Below are 19042 nucleotides of genomic sequence, written 5' to 3'. Positions count from 1 at the left end.
GATACCTACAGTAAAATCTGCAACTACCGATAATTTTTGCTAAGTACTACAAATAAAAAAGCGTCACAAATAAATTTTCATTCTATAATCTGGGCCCTAGAGTATGGAATATTTTGAATCAGTTTATCAAATATGAAAAGTTCTTGTATCAACATCTCAAAGTCATAACCACTTCTTGGTTACGTTTTGGACATGATGTTGAAATTGTATTCAAACATTGCGACGATTGTTATTAGGAAGTTGAAATTGGAATGGATTTGCTGCAAATTATTTGTAAATGTGAAGAGTAACAAAGGGACAAGCTACAAAGAGTCATAAGAGAAGACTCATTTTTCAAGAGGCATTCATGCCTGAAACTACAATCGAAAACCCAGTACAACAAGCAGCATCACGTCGTGAACATATGATACAACTAATTCGAAAACAGACCTTCTTTGCGAAGGACACACCCTTATCAATGCTTCCACCCAACTCCTTCTTTGCCTTCTCCAGACTGACCCTGAGAACGAGCAGCCAGTAACCAATTGTTAACAAACTCGGAATGAAACTAGGAATTATAACTGGAGAATATGAACACACTCTTGACAGACCTTTCATATTCATTAAGTGGACCAAGAGGGTAGATTTCCTCGACTCCGCTGCGACCAAGGCGCACTCTTGATGCAAAGAATGGAAGCTCTGTTACCTGAGGCAAAAATCTGCGGGTTAATATTTCAAGGATAGTGATTTAGGAACATCTCATTTTGCAATCCTACAAACAAAAACGTGCCTGAGAAGGCACAAATGCGCATTCAATGACACCGGCATCTCCTCTCAATCCCCTCAAGCAAGCATCAGCAAATTTGACTGCTGCATATGCCTGCATCATTTATTCATATTCTTGTTTAAAATTTGCAGATATTCTCCATGCAATTGCCAAAACAAAAAATACAAAGAAACTGATGTTGGGATAGCAGCATACCATAGAAAGAGTAGCAGAACCTGCACCAGCTTTGGCCTGCAATGGTAACCAGTAGTATTAGTCAATCACAGCACTACTACTGCTGAAGATAGAGAAAATGACAATTTTTTCAGTTATCTATGTTTATGGTAATGAGATACAATTAGGGACCATTTCTTGCCCAGTGGACATGAATGCTGATGAGAGCATAGAGATATGTGGATGGAAGGGAGGCACAAGCACCAAGCAAAGGTCGAATACATTCATGCTTACAAACCATGTTCACAATATTAAGTTATTAGTAACATGAAAGCATAAATAAATAACACAAGAAACATAACAGAGGTAAGTTAATTAACAGCACTTACACAACTATAAACTCTACAGGGTTCATGGGCCAACCTAATGTGTGACAAAATATTCGTAGGTCACAACAATACAAATTAGTAGTTAGATTCAGATTTTGCCCCCATACAAATACTAATATATAAACCTGAACAGTCAAGCATATTGAACATCTTTCGTGAATTTGAATGGAATCTGCAAGATATCCCACACAAATTACAGGATTCAGAAGTGAATACGGAGATAAAAATAGTCAAATACATTCGGCAGAACATTTAGGTTTGCTTTCCATATCTATGTGGTTTTTCCAACAATAAAGTTTAGGAGGATTGGGTTCAATGGCTTGCCATCTGGGGCTGTTATAGAAAAGATGCGAGAGACAAGGGAAAGAAAATATAATTGAAACTTAGCAAATGATCATCCTCTTACGAGGCCCTACAGTATATGACCGTCTTTATACGAAATTCAAGATTATGGATACCCCTCTCAAACCTAAGAGACCTATATAAAGACTCTCAAAAGGCTAAGGAATAAAGATATACCATGTAAGATATAACTTTTAGACTTCTAACATATAAAGATAGCTTTCTAGACTTCTAACATTAAGATAAGACTTTTAAAGACTTCCAACTCTTCTAACAGCAAGCTACCGCACGACGTGTATCAGGGGCATGGCTCTTCCTGAACTAAGTAGTTTAGAACTTGAAAGATATGGGCATGACACTTTCTGAACTAAGTAGCAAGCAATCTGTTTAGAACTTGAAAGATAAGTCCGGTACATATAATTCATAACGATGCAAGAGAAGCATCTAATAGAAAAACAATTATCTGCAGCTTGTGTAGAAAAAAGGAATTTTATCAGAGAACTCCGACCAATACTCAAGCCTACCTCAACTACTTCAGTCCCCCCATTCTGGATGCGAGATGTCAGATACTCAGTCTCTTCTTTGGTGAAAGAGCATGCAGGTTTTACCTACATAAGGAGGGGGGATTATAATAAAATGTTACAGCGCAGAATTCTTACATTAATACTGCAAAATCTTGTTATTGTATTGACCTGTGACAGAAGGGGCAGTATTGTTACACCAGCATGGCCTCCTACAACTGGAACACTAACTTCCCGTGGATCTAGCCCCAACACTTCAGCCTTGAAGTACAATGTTGGAAATGAAAAGTGGTTAAGAAATAGCAAAGACAACTGAAATATATTATAGATGATCACTTCATTAAGTGGCAACTAGCAAAGTGCAAAAACAAGAGTTTGAGTTGATCAGTTAATAATAGGTACTCCAACTAAAGATGCAGAATACCATAAGTAAATGAATTCCACAGTTTATAAAGAAATGAAACAGAGTACTTTATGTTTCTGGTGAAAGTATCCAATTATTAAGGTACACACGCCAGAATGTGAGCAGGTTTCAGATTTCTGATAGTTACATTCAACAGCTAATAGTTTTAAAACATGAACCACCATATTGTCGCATCTCATAAGAATCATCTCAGGATGATGGATGCTCATGCTAGCATGTGAATGAGAGAGAGAGACAGCGCGGATGATGAAAAATAAACTCAAAAGTACATAAAAACAACCATACAAATAGAAGTCAGAGGGAACGATTAGGCACACCAAAGCTACACGCAGATCAATTAACTTGCAGACACATGTTTTCATGGATATATTATAAAACATAAAAAAAAAATTATGGTAGAAACATATCTTACCACAAAGGTATTAGCTCTAACTACATCAAGCATAGTAATTCTGTGAAAATATGAATTAACCGTTGAGTTATAACTGCAGGAGAAAGTTTACGTTGCAATAATTTAAGATTGCACTGGTGAGACACTTCCTAGTCGAGCTTCATTTCATTGCAATATAGTGCCCCTATACACTAAAAACCCAAACCTTGAAACCTAAATCCTAAACCCTTAACTTTAAAAACCCAAACCTTGAAACCTAAATCCTAAAACCCTTAACTTCATTTCATCCAAGCCCCTTGGCCTAGCGGTAAAGGGTGCTGGATACCGCGTCCATCCTGGATGTCTCGAGTTTGAACCCTGGGTGGCGTAATTTGTCTTTCCTCCTTGTTATAGGAGTTGATTTGTAATTTCCTCCTTCATATATATGATATAAATATATGAAGTTAATTTTTGAAAAAAAAAAAACTTTAAAATATACTCATCATGACCAACAAATGAGCCAAATATCAATAAAATTCTCCATCCGTCCCAGTTCAATTTTACTTTGTTGATCACTTATTCTATTTTGAGAGTTTTAGATCTGTATTCGATATCTTACACTGGGTCGGCCTACTTGATAATCCTTACTGATAGTAGGTTTTTTTACCTGAATCTTGGCTGTAAATCTGATTATATGCTCATATCAAGAAATTGCAATTTTAATTTAAAAAACATGATGACATTCTGTTTTTTTTTTTTAAAAATTGTGCAAATCTATACATATATAAAAGAGAGTTTTGGATCAATAAGAGTGGCTCGATCGATACATTTAAATCATAAACCATAAACACTAAACTATGAACTCTTAAATCCAAGCCCCTTGGCCTAGCGGTAAAGGGTGCTGGATACCGCGTCCATGGTCTCGAGTTCGAACCCTGGGTGGCGTAATTTGTCTTTCCTCCTTGTTATAGGAGTTGATTTGTAATTTCCTCCTTCATATATATGATATAAATATATGAAGTTAATTTTAAAAAAAAATTAAAAAAAAAAAAAACTATGAACTCTTAAACATAAATACTAAACCCTAAACCCTATTATCTTAAAAAAAAACCCTATTAGCTTCTAGATTTGAGATCAATTAGAATGGCTCGATACACTTGAACACTAAACCATCAATCATAAATCCTAAATGCTAAACATTGAACCCTGGATGTAACTGTTATCCAAGCCCCTTGGCCTAGCGGTAAAGGGTGCTGGATACCGCGTCCATCCTGGAGGTCTCGAGTTCGAACCCTGGGTGGCGTAATTTGTCTTTCCTCCTTGTTATAGGAGTTGATTTGTAATTTCCTCCTTCATATATATGATATAAATATATGAAGTTAATTTTTTTTAAAAAAAAAAAAAAAAAAAAAAACCCTGGATGTAACTGTTACCTTCATCTCAATTACATGGAGATATGCATTAGTATTAATTTTCATAAACTTTCTCACTTCTATTAAAAAAAATATGCACACAAAATTGTTGATTAGTGAATTTAGCAAAATAAATAATCTATATTTAATTTTATTAGTATTATGACAATACATCCAAATTTTTGTTAATAACACCCACAGGAGTAATTGCAACTTGACCCAACTACTACTAACATTGTTAGATTATTGATAAGTGAGGCTCCTCCCTCAAACTCTCATTCTCACTATCGCGACCTCTTTGTCTCCGGCGTGTAATTGTCGGCGTCGTCCTCACTCTCGGTTCTCACAACGCTGTCCTTTCCCTCGTGAGCTCTCATGCCTCTGTTGAAGAACTCATCTACGGAGAGAGACGTCATTTCTCAATTATATTAACGACGTCAACCCCAAAATCGAGCTCATCATCTTCAGCATCACCACTAATTTTGGTGTACCTTGCATCAGCTCTTCGAGGAATTTTGATTGGAAAAATTATTTTGTGAAGAGAATTTATAGATTACTCTTTGATTCAAAACTCTGCACCTTTCTCATTCCTATATTAATTTGTATGTTAATGAAATCGATCAAGCTTCTCTTGCCATTTGCAAAGAATTCCAAACCAATTAATAATTTTATTATTTGCAGACCATGACATTTTATTTCCCCCCACTATAATCAGTGATTAATTAGATTTGTAACGATCATTCACTGCCAGGCCTTCCCCTTGCAATACTCGAACCACTCCATTGAAATTTCTACATTATCGTCATTAACTTAATAAGTCATTGAATACCATGTTGTAACGTTTCAATAATTACTAATATAATTACTCATATATGTATGAAGAGTTGCTACTAATATGATTGAAAATCATATTATGTAAAATAATTTAAATTTACAATCACAAAAACATAAATAATGCAACTTTAGAAATAAACCAATCATATACACATATTTAAGATAATTATATGAAATTTACATTGTTTATAAAATTAATCAAGCTTCCAATAACCACAATTAATGTACTCTTTTATCTCCACCACAAAAAAACAATAAGCATAATTTCATATATTTGTTTGTTGTATGCCATTTTGTGTCCATTTCTTTATGCAATTAAGAACAATTAAATACATACAAAAATTAACTAAAAATGACATACATTGGGGACGTGATAGAATATATTGTTACTACTACTTTACTATCCTAAATAAGTGGAACACGAAAATATTGATATATTATATTTTTAGAAATAATTTTATAAAAACGTAAATCAAATGCATACAAATTTAAATAGAATTCATATAACACTAAAAATAAAAATAAATATCAACAAATTTTAAAAATTGATAAATATGTTATTTCGAAACATCCTTCCAAGCCAAAAATCCTAGCCCTAATTAAAACCCCTCAATTTCTCAAACCTTGTTTCCCCAATCATCTCAAAGTTGAAACACATCCGTTTCTTCTTATTATAAATGATACATATATAATCAATCATCATTTCTTTGAGAAAATCCAAAATCAATTTACACAACACAATCAAATGTTTGAAGTTTGTACATCCATCTCCAATTCCGTCGCCGTCGATGCTTCTTTCAACCTCTATTTCCATTGGAAACCTTCCACTCTTCTTCGCTCAAGAACCACGATTAGCCCCCCGCCCCTCCAATCTAAACTAAGGAATCTTTCAAATAACAGAATACACCTTTCCTGTTTGCATCACTTCTTCTTCGATCTCTCATCGGAGAGAGAGAACGCGTCGCCCTTCGGATCAACGGCGTCCACAGCGCTGCACCACCGAGAAAGCGCTCTGGATTATCATCCTCATGGCTTTGGGGATCTGCAGCGATATCTCACCGCCGTTTCCCAATTATCTCGACCGCAAAATCGAGATCATCATCCCAAGCATTCACCATTGAAATGGCACCACCGCATGCAGAATTATCCTGTGGTAGTAAGTATTTATATGCACACTCGACCCAGGATGTGTTCGTTCCAATTCAGATTTATAGTCGAACAGTTTCCGGTATTGGCGTCCGGCCTTGCCAAAAATACCTTCCAATGCAGTGTCTCTTGCGCGGTATGCCTTCATTCTACCAACTTTCAGCCCGAACTCCTCATCCACACACTGTCGTATCGCTGACAATGGAATGTGGGGATTCGCTTTGATTTTCTCCAAGTATCGCTCGACTAGCCATTTTGACGTGAGCCATCTCTGATCCAACACTTGCGAACACGTGTGAGCATGATCTCTCTGCATAGTTATTACCACATAATCGGTATTGTTGTGGGATTCTATCTTCCTTGCATACACATACCATTCACATGCCTTGCCTCTACATATGGCACAAAGTCGATTGCCATCATTTTTTGCTACATGGACAGGTCGTCTGGTCATTATCGCGTACTGACGAATGACCTCGTAGAAGAAATCTCGTTCCTTAAAAATATCACCAGGCTTCCAAACTGGAACTCTCTGGTCAGTTTGAATGGGGTGTACTTTATACCATTCTTCTCTAATCCCTCCAAATCTTCTTGATCCTGCAGATCCTGTAGCTCATCAACTGTTTCTTGATCGCGTAATGGTTTGCATCCGTCTCGCTCCTTTGTTCTACAACACGAGAATACTTGCGCCGTTTCTTCGACCCTCCACTACCATCACCAGTCGACTGTCCAGACCCCTGTCCTTCATGCTCCACTTCCGCCGACCGTTGTTGTTCCCCAACTTCATCTGGTTGTTGCTGATGTAGGGATTCGTAATAGGATGTAAATAGTTGCTCATCCCGACACATGTTTGCCAAAGAGATAAAATGTCCAACCTCGTCCTCATCATCATCATCACTCGGAGAACCCTCGTTATGAAGATGGCATCCGTCCGGCACATACTCCACAGTAGGGCAATTTTCCTCATAGTGGGGTAATTGTCCTGCATTTGGTTCGGGAATAGGAGTTGCATCAGTTGCTTGCACAGGGGTCTGCAAGTCGGCCATGAACTCTTCAAGGGTAATGTCCTCAACAACTGGGAATGATGAATTGTCAGTCTGAATGTCTGCTTGAGGTTGACACCCAATGTCCATTACCGGATGGTATACGTCTTCTGCCGAACCATGTACACCCTAAGTAAAAACAGAACAGTATCAACACATACGAACACAAACAAAACAGAACAAAATCACAAATGGGGTACTAAATCATTCATGTAAATCACAACTCACAAACGTGGGTAATATATCCATACAAGTTTATTAATGTGGTCAAATATAATAAAATATAAAATATGAGTTAATGAAACGTGAGACCACTTGCCAAAAATAAAAAAAAATGAAATGAGACTTTTAATAGTGATCCAGACGAAAATAATAAAATGAGACTTCTACTGAGGACCTGATGGAGTGCAAATCTTTTAAGATGTGATGACCATACACGATACACCCTTCTACGGAAGATCTTAAGGGAAGGAAGCGGTTACAACTCAAGAACCACACGAAAACCCTAAGACCACACAGATTGCTACAGTCACAGTTGCTACAACACTATGGACGATTCTCACCGAACACTCATGGCACTCGGTTTCACCACAGAACTTCGAAACCTTCTCTGACTTGAGACTAGAACACTAAGTTTCAATTCTGTGTCAACACTCGTCAGGAAAACCAATAGGTGAAAGATGATCAGAGAAGACGAACAACGCTAAGAAATTAAGAGAGAAAGAGAGTTCTAGAGAGAAGACAGAGTGATATCTCGAATAGAGTAAGAGAAAATACAAATAAGCGAGAATGGACGGCTCAAAATGAAAGAGTGCGTGAGAGGGAGCAACACGTGGCGGCAATCATCGACTGTCTCAGGTAAGTGGGCATAGAGATGGGCACAAATAAGGAGCGGGCCACATAAATTAATGTAATGGGCCTCTTCTGAATGGGCCACAAAATATACCATGTACTGAACCTTGGACCATATCGAAAAGGATATGAATCCACCTATGCAAGCTTTCCTAATTGCCTAATAATCTGCAAGTCTGTAGAGGATCCATGAATTCATAGCCTATATTTAACTATATGCTAATTACTCATATTTTACAATCTACTAATTAAGACTTACTAAAATAATTTTATCCTTAGATATTTAAATTTTGAAAATTCAACCTTATAAAAAAATCTTATTAAATTTAGGGTGTTATAGAGATATTTTTCCTTTTTGAAAAAAGACACAATACTATACTTAGTCAAGCATATTCATGATGCTGGAATCACCGGTTAAGGTTTGGAAGCGCCAATTCTGGTTCAAAAAATATTTGAATCATAATAGGATAGTGAGGGACTTCATGGTTCTTCAAGTTTTTACCGTTCCAGTGATTTCGGTCTGGTTTTGATTTTTACAAAATAAATCTTATTCTATGTTTAGCTTATACTAATAACGTATATAATTAATTTGAATAATAAATTCGTAAATTAAATTTAAAGCGAGTCGATAACGATGAAATATTCGTATGCATCGATTTAAATTAATAATGAAAATATATTCTTAGTTGACAAAGAACATATCCTAGTTGACTAATTTGGGGTTGACTTTTAGAATTCAACCAAGTTTTGAGTCTATCTATACATTGACAATCATAGTAGAATAGCAAAAAATCTCTTGGACTCAGCCTTCAAATGAAAACCTAAATCACAAAGACTAGCCTAGTCTGATTGGAAACAATATAACTAGTAAAATTAATACTTACACTCAGTGCTGCATGCTTACTCTAAAATTAAATCTCAAAATAACTGCTTTCAAAAGAGGTGATAAGTAATAATTACATATACCTACTCCAGATGCATTGCAATTAATCTTTCTCTAATCCTCTTGTATGCTGATGATTCAACCAGAAATTTATGTAAATACTATCATAAGTCATCGCTGGTTATTGACTTATTTCTATCGAATTTACTATAATAAATAACTTTCGACAGTATTATTATTATTATTATTATTACTATTATTATTATTATTATTATTATTATTATTATTTCTTAAATAACATAGATAATTACACATGAAAATATGTAACTGTCTTAATAAAATCATGAAAATATTATTTATAAGCACGAACTCAAACATCCAGTCCCTGCCCTCCTTAAATATTTGTAAGCTCTTTTATTTATTTGTAGCAAGTCAAAAATATTCTTGGTTTGAAAATGAATTATAATAGGGAAAGGAACGTTAGCAACTCAAGGCGTACCCCGTCGGCTTCTCAACTACATTTGCAAATGCACAATTTTATGCCGATGCCTTCCTCTTCTGTTCATATCGACCATGATCTGGTAAATCGTTCACTTTTCATCGAACTTTTTATTTACTAGCAGATTTGGTGTTTTTTGTTTCTATTCCCGGATACTTTTTAGTTAAAACCCTAGGCCTCGCGCTTTAGTTGACGGAGGTTGCAGCCTATTAGAATGTTTCTAAGGAAAGACAAATGTGCTCATTGTGTTTTGTTATGTATTTAATCTTATTTGTCGATTCTTAAGGGAATAAATTAAGAGGAAATCTTTTCAAACGAATTAATTTACACATTTCTGTAATGAAGAATGGCTAGAATGACTTGCCACATGAATTAATTTATAGTATGTAAATGTTTTAATTTTTACTACTATTGTTTTAATTAGCTTGAGCATCGAGTTTTAAACTATTGTGTATGCAGCTCGAAGCCGAAAGACGTGCATCTTTTATGAACCATTTGAAGCACAGCTTGCATAATTTTTGGAGAGAGAGACTTTCTGAGATTCGTGACGCTCCTACTGGTGATTCCCTATTTGTAGTTATTCTAAAAAATTATATAAAAAGATATTCATAATTAATATATGTGTCATTGTTGGTTTTGTAGATGTCAAGACTCCACACACACTGCCATTGGCTCGCATAAAGAAAGTGATGAAATCTGACGAAAAAGTGAGGGTATGTTGTTATGATGTTTTATTTTCAAAATGTTTGTATTTGATTTAGTGTTTGGTTGTTGAATTAAAACGTAAACTCACGTGTGATGTAATTTTTAAAATTTACTAATATAATGTGGGGATGCATAAGTTTGAGTTTATTAAGAAATAGAGTATTTTTTTATAATAAATGAATAGAAATTTAAAGATCGTGTAAGTATTTTTATTAATTAATGTTGGGATGGATGTATCAGATGATCAGTGCTGATACACCGGTGTTGTTCAGTAAAGCGTGTGAGCTATTTGTAATGGAATTAAGCGTGCGGGCGTGGATGCACACGCAACTTAACAACCGCAAAACTCTGCAGCGCAATGACGTTGCTTTCGCTATTAGAGACCACTCTCTCTTAGCCTTCCTCAACGACATCGTCCCCTTGGAATCACACCTCCGTGTATATATCTTCTTCATTTCTCCTTCTATTATCTTCATTATTATCTATGTCAAGTCTTCTCATCTTCTCATATATACATGACTTCCTCAATTTCAGGATGATGATGAATCCATTCCAAACACTCAATTTCAGGATAATGATGAACCCATTCCAAATAACAATAACAATAACAATACTGATCATGGAGTTTATGTTCCTCATCCACTCCCTCCCAACTATATGCAGGTGAGTTGATGCAAAATATATATTCCAATTAATTAATAATGATATATAGTTTCTTTTCTGTTTATGGGTTTTGTTAATCCTGTTAATTAGGAGCTAGGAGGAGATGATCATCAAATGGCCTTTCCCATGAATTTTCCTCACAACTTCAATCATGTAAGTCATCGCAATCTTTTCATAATAATGAATTGAGTTTTTTTTCAGTTGTCGCATGAAATCAATTAATTTTCATGTTTGTGTTGTTAGGCTTATTTCCAAGATGTTAATCCTAGTTATCCGCCACCTTATGATGGAACCAACCCTTACCTTCACTATAAGGTAAGCTTATATTATGACTAGATAAAACACACAAATACACACTCATAATACTATTTATACACATATACGTACTGCATGTGAATATTTTCATTAATTTTTTCAGTGAAAGATTGTGACGAAGTTCCAGCCGACGACAACGAAAACATCAATTGTCTCGAAATGACTTGGAATCTGCATTGGGCTTGCAAAACGGGATGAGGAATCAAAACTATGGCTATGCCACGATGTACGATGGAATTCGGTCATCAAACATCATTTAAAGGGAGAAACCTGTATTCCGGATTTGTTTTTAATTGTCGTATTTTCATTTTATTTTCTTTTCTGTTCCTAGGGTCTCCGAATCACTTAAAAATATTGAGTTTTTTTTTCAGTCAGTTTTTCAAATTATTAATAAATTCAAGAAATTAGGGTTTTTGCATTTTAATTCTTTATCAGTTCAGTCATTCTTGTGTCACGTTTGCATATATTGTAGATGGGAAAGAGAGACTTATTATATATGTTGCTGATCAATCATGCACATAGACTATAATATAAACAATGTAACTTAGTATAAGATAACTATTAACCACCCGTTCTTAAATATGCAATTCCTCATTAAAAGAAGACTAAGAAGAAAAATTATATGTGAAAACCGACATGTGTTAATTATACCTTGTTGGTGTTTGTCATGTAATGTAGATAACTGTTATTCTGTTATGTATATAGAGTTGTTGATTGGAAAGATTATCATAATATATCTTCCAAGACACTTACATGTTATGATATAGATAGAGTCTCTGTGTTGATTGGCTTCGTTGGATTCTCACTCAAGATTAAACTCTTCCATTTCTAGGTAATGTAGTTTGATTGTAATAGATAATAGCTGTGTTTACTTTAGACTTTAGTTACATAATGCATTGGTGTGATATATTATCTCTCCTTCGTGAAAAGGAAGGAATAATAAAAGAGTGACATTATTTTTATAAAGAAAGATAAAAATGAAATGATAGATTCAAAATGTCAACTTTAGATATGATGATAATAGGGAATATAATTATATAAGTTGTGTCAAATTAATAATGTTGACCTAACAAAGATGACTTCATGTCCAAATACAAAGATTAAGATATTCTAATTCCACTATAGCACACAAAAATATATATTGATCGTAAGCAAGAAGTGAAATATTCTCATGTTTGACGAGTTTATTTCGTGGAATATGTAGGCGACGCGATTATGTAAATTTTTTCTCTTAATTAAATTTGCATTAAAATTCATGTGTTTTACCTTTAAGAATTATTTTTTTATGAAAAAAATAGTATTTGAAATTTATTTTTGGTCTTTACCAAGCTTATTAAGACTGAAATATTGAAATTGAAGGATAAGGAGAGGATAAATTATATAAATATGGAGTGGGTACCGTCCTACTAAAATACTATCATTATCTTAGATATATACAAGTAGTACTTTGTAATATGGATGGTCGGATCTAGAGAATGGAGAACCAAGGTTAAAACATACAAATATTATCATAAAAGTATCAATTCAGATTAAAACATAAGAATGTCAAAATGATTTATAAAAATATGAAATGGGACATTGTGTTGACATTATATGTCATCTATGTGTCGATATAGTGGTGTGATTATACTTTATGCATCAACGAATTGTAATGATATACTAATGCATTTGTGTTGACTCAATGAATTGTAATGATATCCTAATGCATTTGTGTTGACATATATGATAAAATGTCAATATATTTAAATGAAAAGGTTGGAGTTGAAAAAAATAATAATGCAAAATCGAGACGCAAATTAGGAAAATTAATGTGGAATTTTTTTTGTTACAATACAAGGAAAATTAGAAGGCGTTAATTCAAAAAAGTCAATGAGAAAATTAGGAAAATGTGGGATTTTAGGGATTAATTAACTACTATTGATACATAAAAATTTAAGTTTATTTTTCAATTTATTTAATAAACTCAATAATTAAAATGCAAATTTTATATACTGTACAAACTCCAAACTTTTCAGCACATTGTAAAATTTCAAGATTTTGATGTCAACACAGCGTAACTGTTGACACTGTATTGAAGTTTTCAATACTAATAATTTTTTGTATCCGGCATTACATTAAATATACAATTACTCGTAATGAATTCTATACTCTTTTTACAGTATTGACCTAATCTCATCATAATATCTAGAGAAGGCCTTTTGTGTGCGTCCATCCATATACGCGCAGTAGAAAAATCATGAATTTAATTTATACTTATCTCATATTTAATGAATAATTAATACTTTATCTCATGATTAATGCATACAGTTAATGTTACTCTCTGAAATTAGTAATGATAAACTGGGTCGGCCGACATAGAACACGCCTAGATAGACAGGGGCCCAACTCAGCCCAGACCCATGCCTAAAGCGGGCTGGGTTTGTATCTCTAAGGCCAGTCCACCCCAACCCACTTGGTAAGTGGGTTGGGTTGGGCTGGCCTGTTCATAGTTTGATTTGTGTCACATGTTTTCTATCACTTTTCTTACTATAATGAAGATATTTGCATGTTCAGATGCAACTAATGTCATGTTTTAGAGGTAGATGTAAAAGCACAAGTAGAGAAAGCGATCGAGAGTACAATTGCATTTGTGTTGACCTTTATTTATCACAAATGTCAATATATATATATATATATATATATATATATAGGGAGATGATCAAAATAAGTATGTGTTTAAATCCAGAAATGCAGACCAAATCTTGGCCCTATGATTAGATGATCTAATGGTCAATAATTAACCAAAAATACGAAAGGTCATAATTAAGCAATTTTAGGTCATATTATAATATTTAGGTTTAATGTCATGCTAAGATCGTTTTAGGTCATGCTTTGTTAGCATGACCTAAAAATTACCTAAAAGTGACCTAATTATGATATTGTTCTGCGTTTCTGTATTTAAATCTAGTTTTGCATAGATCAAAACCCTATATAGATATATATATATATATATATATATATGATTGTATTCAAATCCTTTTCCTATAATTAATCCAATCTCCTTCTTAATCTCGGCCATTCATTATAAGGATCTAACCGCCCAAATTAATCGCAGATTATATTAAATTAAATCATTAGAAAATTCGAAAAGGGTAAACTAGGGATACACAAATGTGTTTGTTATGGTAACTTCCTTGATTTTCTCTTCCACATATCTCAGCGGTTATTCTCAAAGATTACAAGCTGCAATCTGTCTTCTCTCCCTAAAATTTCAGCGTCTATTCTCCATTGAACACATTAAGGTCCTAAATTCATTTTTTTTTTGCAAAATCGAAGAAAATCGTCTATTTATTCCAGAAAAGTGAGTGATTTTCATTTTTTTGCTCGTTGAAGATGAAATCTGCGTTTTATTATGATGATTTGTGATTTATGAATTTTATTCCAGTTCTTCACGCTGCTAATCTATTCAATGAAATCGTTTTTTATTTCCTGGCGTTTTCTAAAATAATTTTTTGATATACATTGGTGATATATTTTCCTTTTTATCAGATACGAGTTGTTGGAGAAGTTCTTCAACAGCTTGGGATTCATCAATTAGAGTGCTTCAGTTGAAGAGATCTGCAACAACATTTAGTAATATTAGCCCCCAAATTGGATTGGCACAGTTGTTGGAAGTCTTGGATAAAGGGTTAATAGAATTGATGTTGAGGAACTCGAATTTGGTGGTTGTCTTTTTTATAGTTTGGTGGTTGTTGTGCTGAACCATGGAATGAAGATCTATACATAATGAACATATTGCATAGTATAATGTGTAGTTTAGGTTTTGTAATGCATTCTTTGTGATATGTAATGAACATTTATCCTGACCCTTTTAATTTAAGTTGTGTCGTGTGTCGTTGTTTGGCGAACGTTTCTTGTTTTCCCTAAGGGTTTGACAAGCCTAGGGGCTAGGGTGTAGTATGTTCTAAGGCTAAAAAACGGTGTCCAAATACACGAGCTGGAGTAATTCGTCTGGGTTTCCACATGTATATCGCATAGGTATATTTTAAAACAGATATACATAATGTACATATTGTGTAGTGTAATGCGTAGTTTTAGTTCCTGTAATGCATTATTTGTGATATGTAATGAACATTTATCCTGACCCGTTTAATTTAATTTGTGCCGTGTTTCGATGTTTGGCGTACGTTTCTTGTTTTCCCTAAGGTTTAACAAGCCTAGGGGCTAGGGTGTAGTATGTACAACAGCAACCAAGTGATGCATAAAACAGGATACATAATGCATTCAAATAGGCAAATAATGTACATAATCACTCAAGTAATGAACATACAAATATTCCATTCTTTGTAATGTAATATTTTGTTTAGTATAATGCGTAGTTTAGGTTTTGTAATGCATTCTTTGTGATATGTAATGAATATTTATCCTGACCCTTTTAATTTAAGTTGTGTCGTGTGTCGTTGTTTGGCGAACGTTTCTTGTTTTCCCTAAGGGTTTGACAAGCCTAGGGGCTAGGGTGTAGTATGTTCTAAGTCTAAAAAACATTGTCCAAATACACGAGCTGGAGTAATTCGTCTAGGTTTCCACATGCATATCGCATAGGTATATTTTAAAACAGATATACATAATGTACATATTGTGTAGAGTAATGCGTAGTTTTAGTTTCTGTAATGCATTATTTGTGATATGTAATGAACATGTATCCTGACCCGTTTAATTAAATTTGTGCCGTGTTTCGATGTTTGGCGTACGTTTATTGTTTTCCCTAAGGGTTTATCAAGCCTAGGGGCTAGGGTGTAGTATGTACAACAACAACCACGTGATGCATAAAACAGGATAAATAATGCATTCAAATAGGCAAATAATGTACAGAATCACTCAAGTAATGAACATATAAATATTGCATCCATTCTTAGACTCATGTACAACATCAGTCTAATGATGCATAAAACATGATAAATAATGCATAAAAATAGCTAAATAATGTACAAATATTGCATTAACTCTTAGACTCATGTACAAGTTCTGTAAGGCTTCCTCCTGCCACGGAGTTAAACTCTTTATACAATTCAGAAACTCTGTAGGGGTTCGTCGACAATACAGATGGTCGACGTGCCTACCCCTTGGTTTCCTATCCTCTGTCTCTTCCGGAGTTGTACTAGTCACGAAAGAACTCAGCAGGCGTACGTCGACAGTACAAATAATCGTCGTTTCTACCTCTATGTTTTTTGTCCTCAAATTCAGTTTGAGCAGAACTAGCTGTTGCTTCTGTCATCGTTCACAGAATTTCTGTGCGATTCCCACAGGCAGGATATCATCTACTGCGTCTTTGATGTCTATCCTGAGCTGCTTCACCCCTGTCCAACAGCAGCAGCATGCACCATGAACCGTGCAATATAATGAATACCAAATAGATATATACTGTACAGATACTTGTAAATGAACATTAAACTTACATTCATAATGTATTCATATAGATAAATACTGCAGTGATATATACATATAATGCAAAGATTATAAAAAGTAATGCACATAAACATATTCCGTTTACTCTTTGACACTATAAAACAGAAGTTTACATAATGCATGCACATAGGTAAATAATGCAATCATATATTCAAATAATGCAGATATTATATCAGATAATGTACAAAAAAAATATTCCATGTACTGTTTGACAATATAAAATAGAAGTGATCATAATACATGCACATAGTCAAATAATACAATCATATATGCAAATAATGCAGAGATTATATCAGGTAATGAACAAACAAATATTCGATGTATTACTTGACAATGTAAAACAACATTGACATGAAATGAAACATGATATATAATGAATAAAAATAGACAAATAATGAACAGCCTCATTCAATTAATGAGCATAAAACTTTTGCAATCGATATTTCAACTATGACCAACTGCAGTTGCTTGAAGGTTCTACCATTGACTATAATGTGTTCATATAGGCATATAATGCATATATTATGACCAGTAATGCACATACACATATTCCATTTAATCTTCGACAATTAAAAACACCAGATATATGATTCATGATACAGGATTTTGTGATGCATATAAATACTAATATAATGTGCAGATCCATTACAGTAATGAACACACTAATATTGCATTCACTCATAGAATAATGACCAGCAGCAGACAGATAATGGCTACATAAGTTTAATTAATGCACACACTTTGGAAAATAATGTACAAACGCGATTAAACAATGTGGGAATGAAATTTGATAAAACCCAAATATATCAATCACAGAATCAGTCCAACAGTCCAGGTATTCAAAATGCAAATGAAATTGATTCCTCACCCTCTTTCTGCGATTGTTGTGAAACTGACGGACGTCCTCTTTTAGACATTTTGAAATCTGCGCAAGACACCAAACAAACATAACCCTATACGATTTCATCAACAAATTCACGCACTACAACTTTATGGTGATAATCGGGTGAATCGTTGTGTGGGTGGTGTGTTACGTGCGAAAATCGGGGAAAACGCTAGATGAAACTCAGAAAGTAAACTAGTAAATTAACATTCGACAAACCATACCCCCTCTTTGACCACAGACGAATCTTGCACAAAACCGGAAGGGTTGTTGGTCACTAAAGCAGACACCAATTGAAGTTCCAAGAAATCGGGTTGGAGACGAAGCGGGTATAGAGGGCGGTTAGGGTTTTGAAAGGGGTTCAAAATTGGGGAGACGAAGCAGGTAGCGAGATTTTGAGTTAATACGTTTGGAGATGAATGATGTGTAGAATAGAGAGAAAGTAGTGGGTATACTCCCCTTAAATTTTGCACATGCCGTTTCTAGAGTTTTTTGAGTATAGAAATTTACCAATTCACCCCCATGATGCACGAAATGCCCCAAATAATGAACTACGGGATCAAATCTATGCTTGTCATCCGGATCGTCCATCCGCCTGATCCAACGCTCCAAATTGAGAAGGAACTTAAATCTAAGGGGAGAAAAGGAGATTAACACTACCCTATATATATATATGAAAAATATGGAGTTGACTTGAAAAATATAATAATTCAAAATCTATATGCAAATTAGGAAAATTATTGTGGAAATTTTTTTTGTTATATACAAGGAAAATTGGAAGGCGTTAATTCAAAAAAGTCAATGAGAAAATTAGGAAAATGTGGGATTTTAGGGATTAATTAACTACTATAAATACAGAAAAATTTAACTACTGAGTTATTTTTCAATTTATTTAATAAACACAAAAATTACATATAGGGTGATGATAAAATGCAAATTCTATACATTGTACAAACTATACAAACTCCAAACTTCTTAGAGTGTCCACAATGGGGGAGCCGCAGTCCGCGGCTCGGTGCGCGGCCCCCCATTGCAGAGAGCTGAGAGGCGGGGCGCAGGGCCGAGGGCGAGCCGCGGCCTTCACGCGGCTGAGCCGTGTGAGCCGCGGCCCTCCACTGTAGCGGGCCCGTTTCGCGTCTGGGCCGCCGATTTTTTTTTTTAATTTCAAATTTTTTTTATAAATATGAACTTCCATTTCCATTTTTTTTCACTTCTTTCTATACTTCCAATCCCTTCATTACACTCCCAATCCCTACAAAAAATGCAAGGTGGAGATGTGTTTTTTAAAAATTTTTGTTGTAGAATTTTTCCCTATCAATAGTACGACGAAAATTTGACTCTAATTCGTAACTTTATTAAATTATGTTTATTTCCCAAATTATTAGTCTACTAAAATT

At 34.5% G+C, this 19042-nt stretch overlaps 2 protein-coding genes across 2 annotated transcripts; one reads left to right on the top strand and one right to left on the bottom strand.

Annotated features, from left to right (window-relative positions):
* Window positions 1-344: 344 nt before the first annotated feature.
* LOC121774232 (malate dehydrogenase, chloroplastic-like) lies at window positions 345-6811 on the bottom strand. Its single transcript, XM_042171140.1, has 10 exons — window positions 6327-6811; window positions 6137-6202; window positions 3008-3047; window positions 2343-2432; window positions 2175-2258; window positions 962-997; window positions 770-859; window positions 576-685; window positions 430-499; window positions 345-356 (listed from the first exon to the last, which is right to left on the bottom strand). Exons 1-10 carry the CDS (start codon window positions 6809-6811, stop codon window positions 345-347), a joined length of 1083 nt encoding a protein of 360 aa, XP_042027074.1.
* A 1392-nt stretch (window positions 6812-8203) lies between these two features.
* Window positions 8204-16682, top strand: LOC121774231 (nuclear transcription factor Y subunit C-4-like). Its single transcript, XM_042171139.1, has 7 exons — window positions 8204-8258; window positions 10277-10347; window positions 10580-10777; window positions 10874-11002; window positions 11093-11155; window positions 11246-11317; window positions 16581-16682. The coding sequence occupies exons 1-7, from the start codon at window positions 8204-8206 to the stop codon at window positions 16680-16682; spliced, it is 690 nt and encodes a 229-aa protein (XP_042027073.1).
* The last annotated feature ends 2360 nt before the right edge of the window (window positions 16683-19042 follow it).

This window comes from Salvia splendens, chromosome 17 (genome assembly GCF_004379255.2).
Source record: "Salvia splendens isolate huo1 chromosome 17, SspV2, whole genome shotgun sequence".
NCBI classification, from domain to species: Eukaryota; Viridiplantae; Streptophyta; class Magnoliopsida; order Lamiales; family Lamiaceae; genus Salvia; species Salvia splendens.
Note: the sequence above shows the minus strand (reverse complement) of the source record. Positions and strands in the feature narration are given on the sequence as shown.

Coding starts and splice junctions, on each gene's coding strand:
- LOC121774232 (XM_042171140.1), bottom strand. CDS start 6,811: ATGACCAGACGACCTGTCCATGTAGCAAAAAATGATGGCAATCGACTT. Junction 2,259..2,342: donor TACTGCCCCTTCTGTCACAG/GTCAATACAATA, acceptor CTCCTTATGTAG/GTAAAACCTGCATGCTCTTT. Junction 500..575: donor GAAAGGTCTGTCAAGAGTGT/GTTCATATTCTC, acceptor GCTCGTTCTCAG/GGTCAGTCTGGAGAAGGCAA.
- LOC121774231 (XM_042171139.1), top strand. CDS start 8,204: ATGAAAGAGTGCGTGAGAGGGAGCAACACGTGGCGGCAATCATCGACT. Junction 11,003..11,092: donor TCCCTCCCAACTATATGCAG/GTGAGTTGATGC, acceptor CCTGTTAATTAG/GAGCTAGGAGGAGATGATCA. Junction 11,156..11,245: donor TTCCTCACAACTTCAATCAT/GTAAGTCATCGC, acceptor TTGTGTTGTTAG/GCTTATTTCCAAGATGTTAA.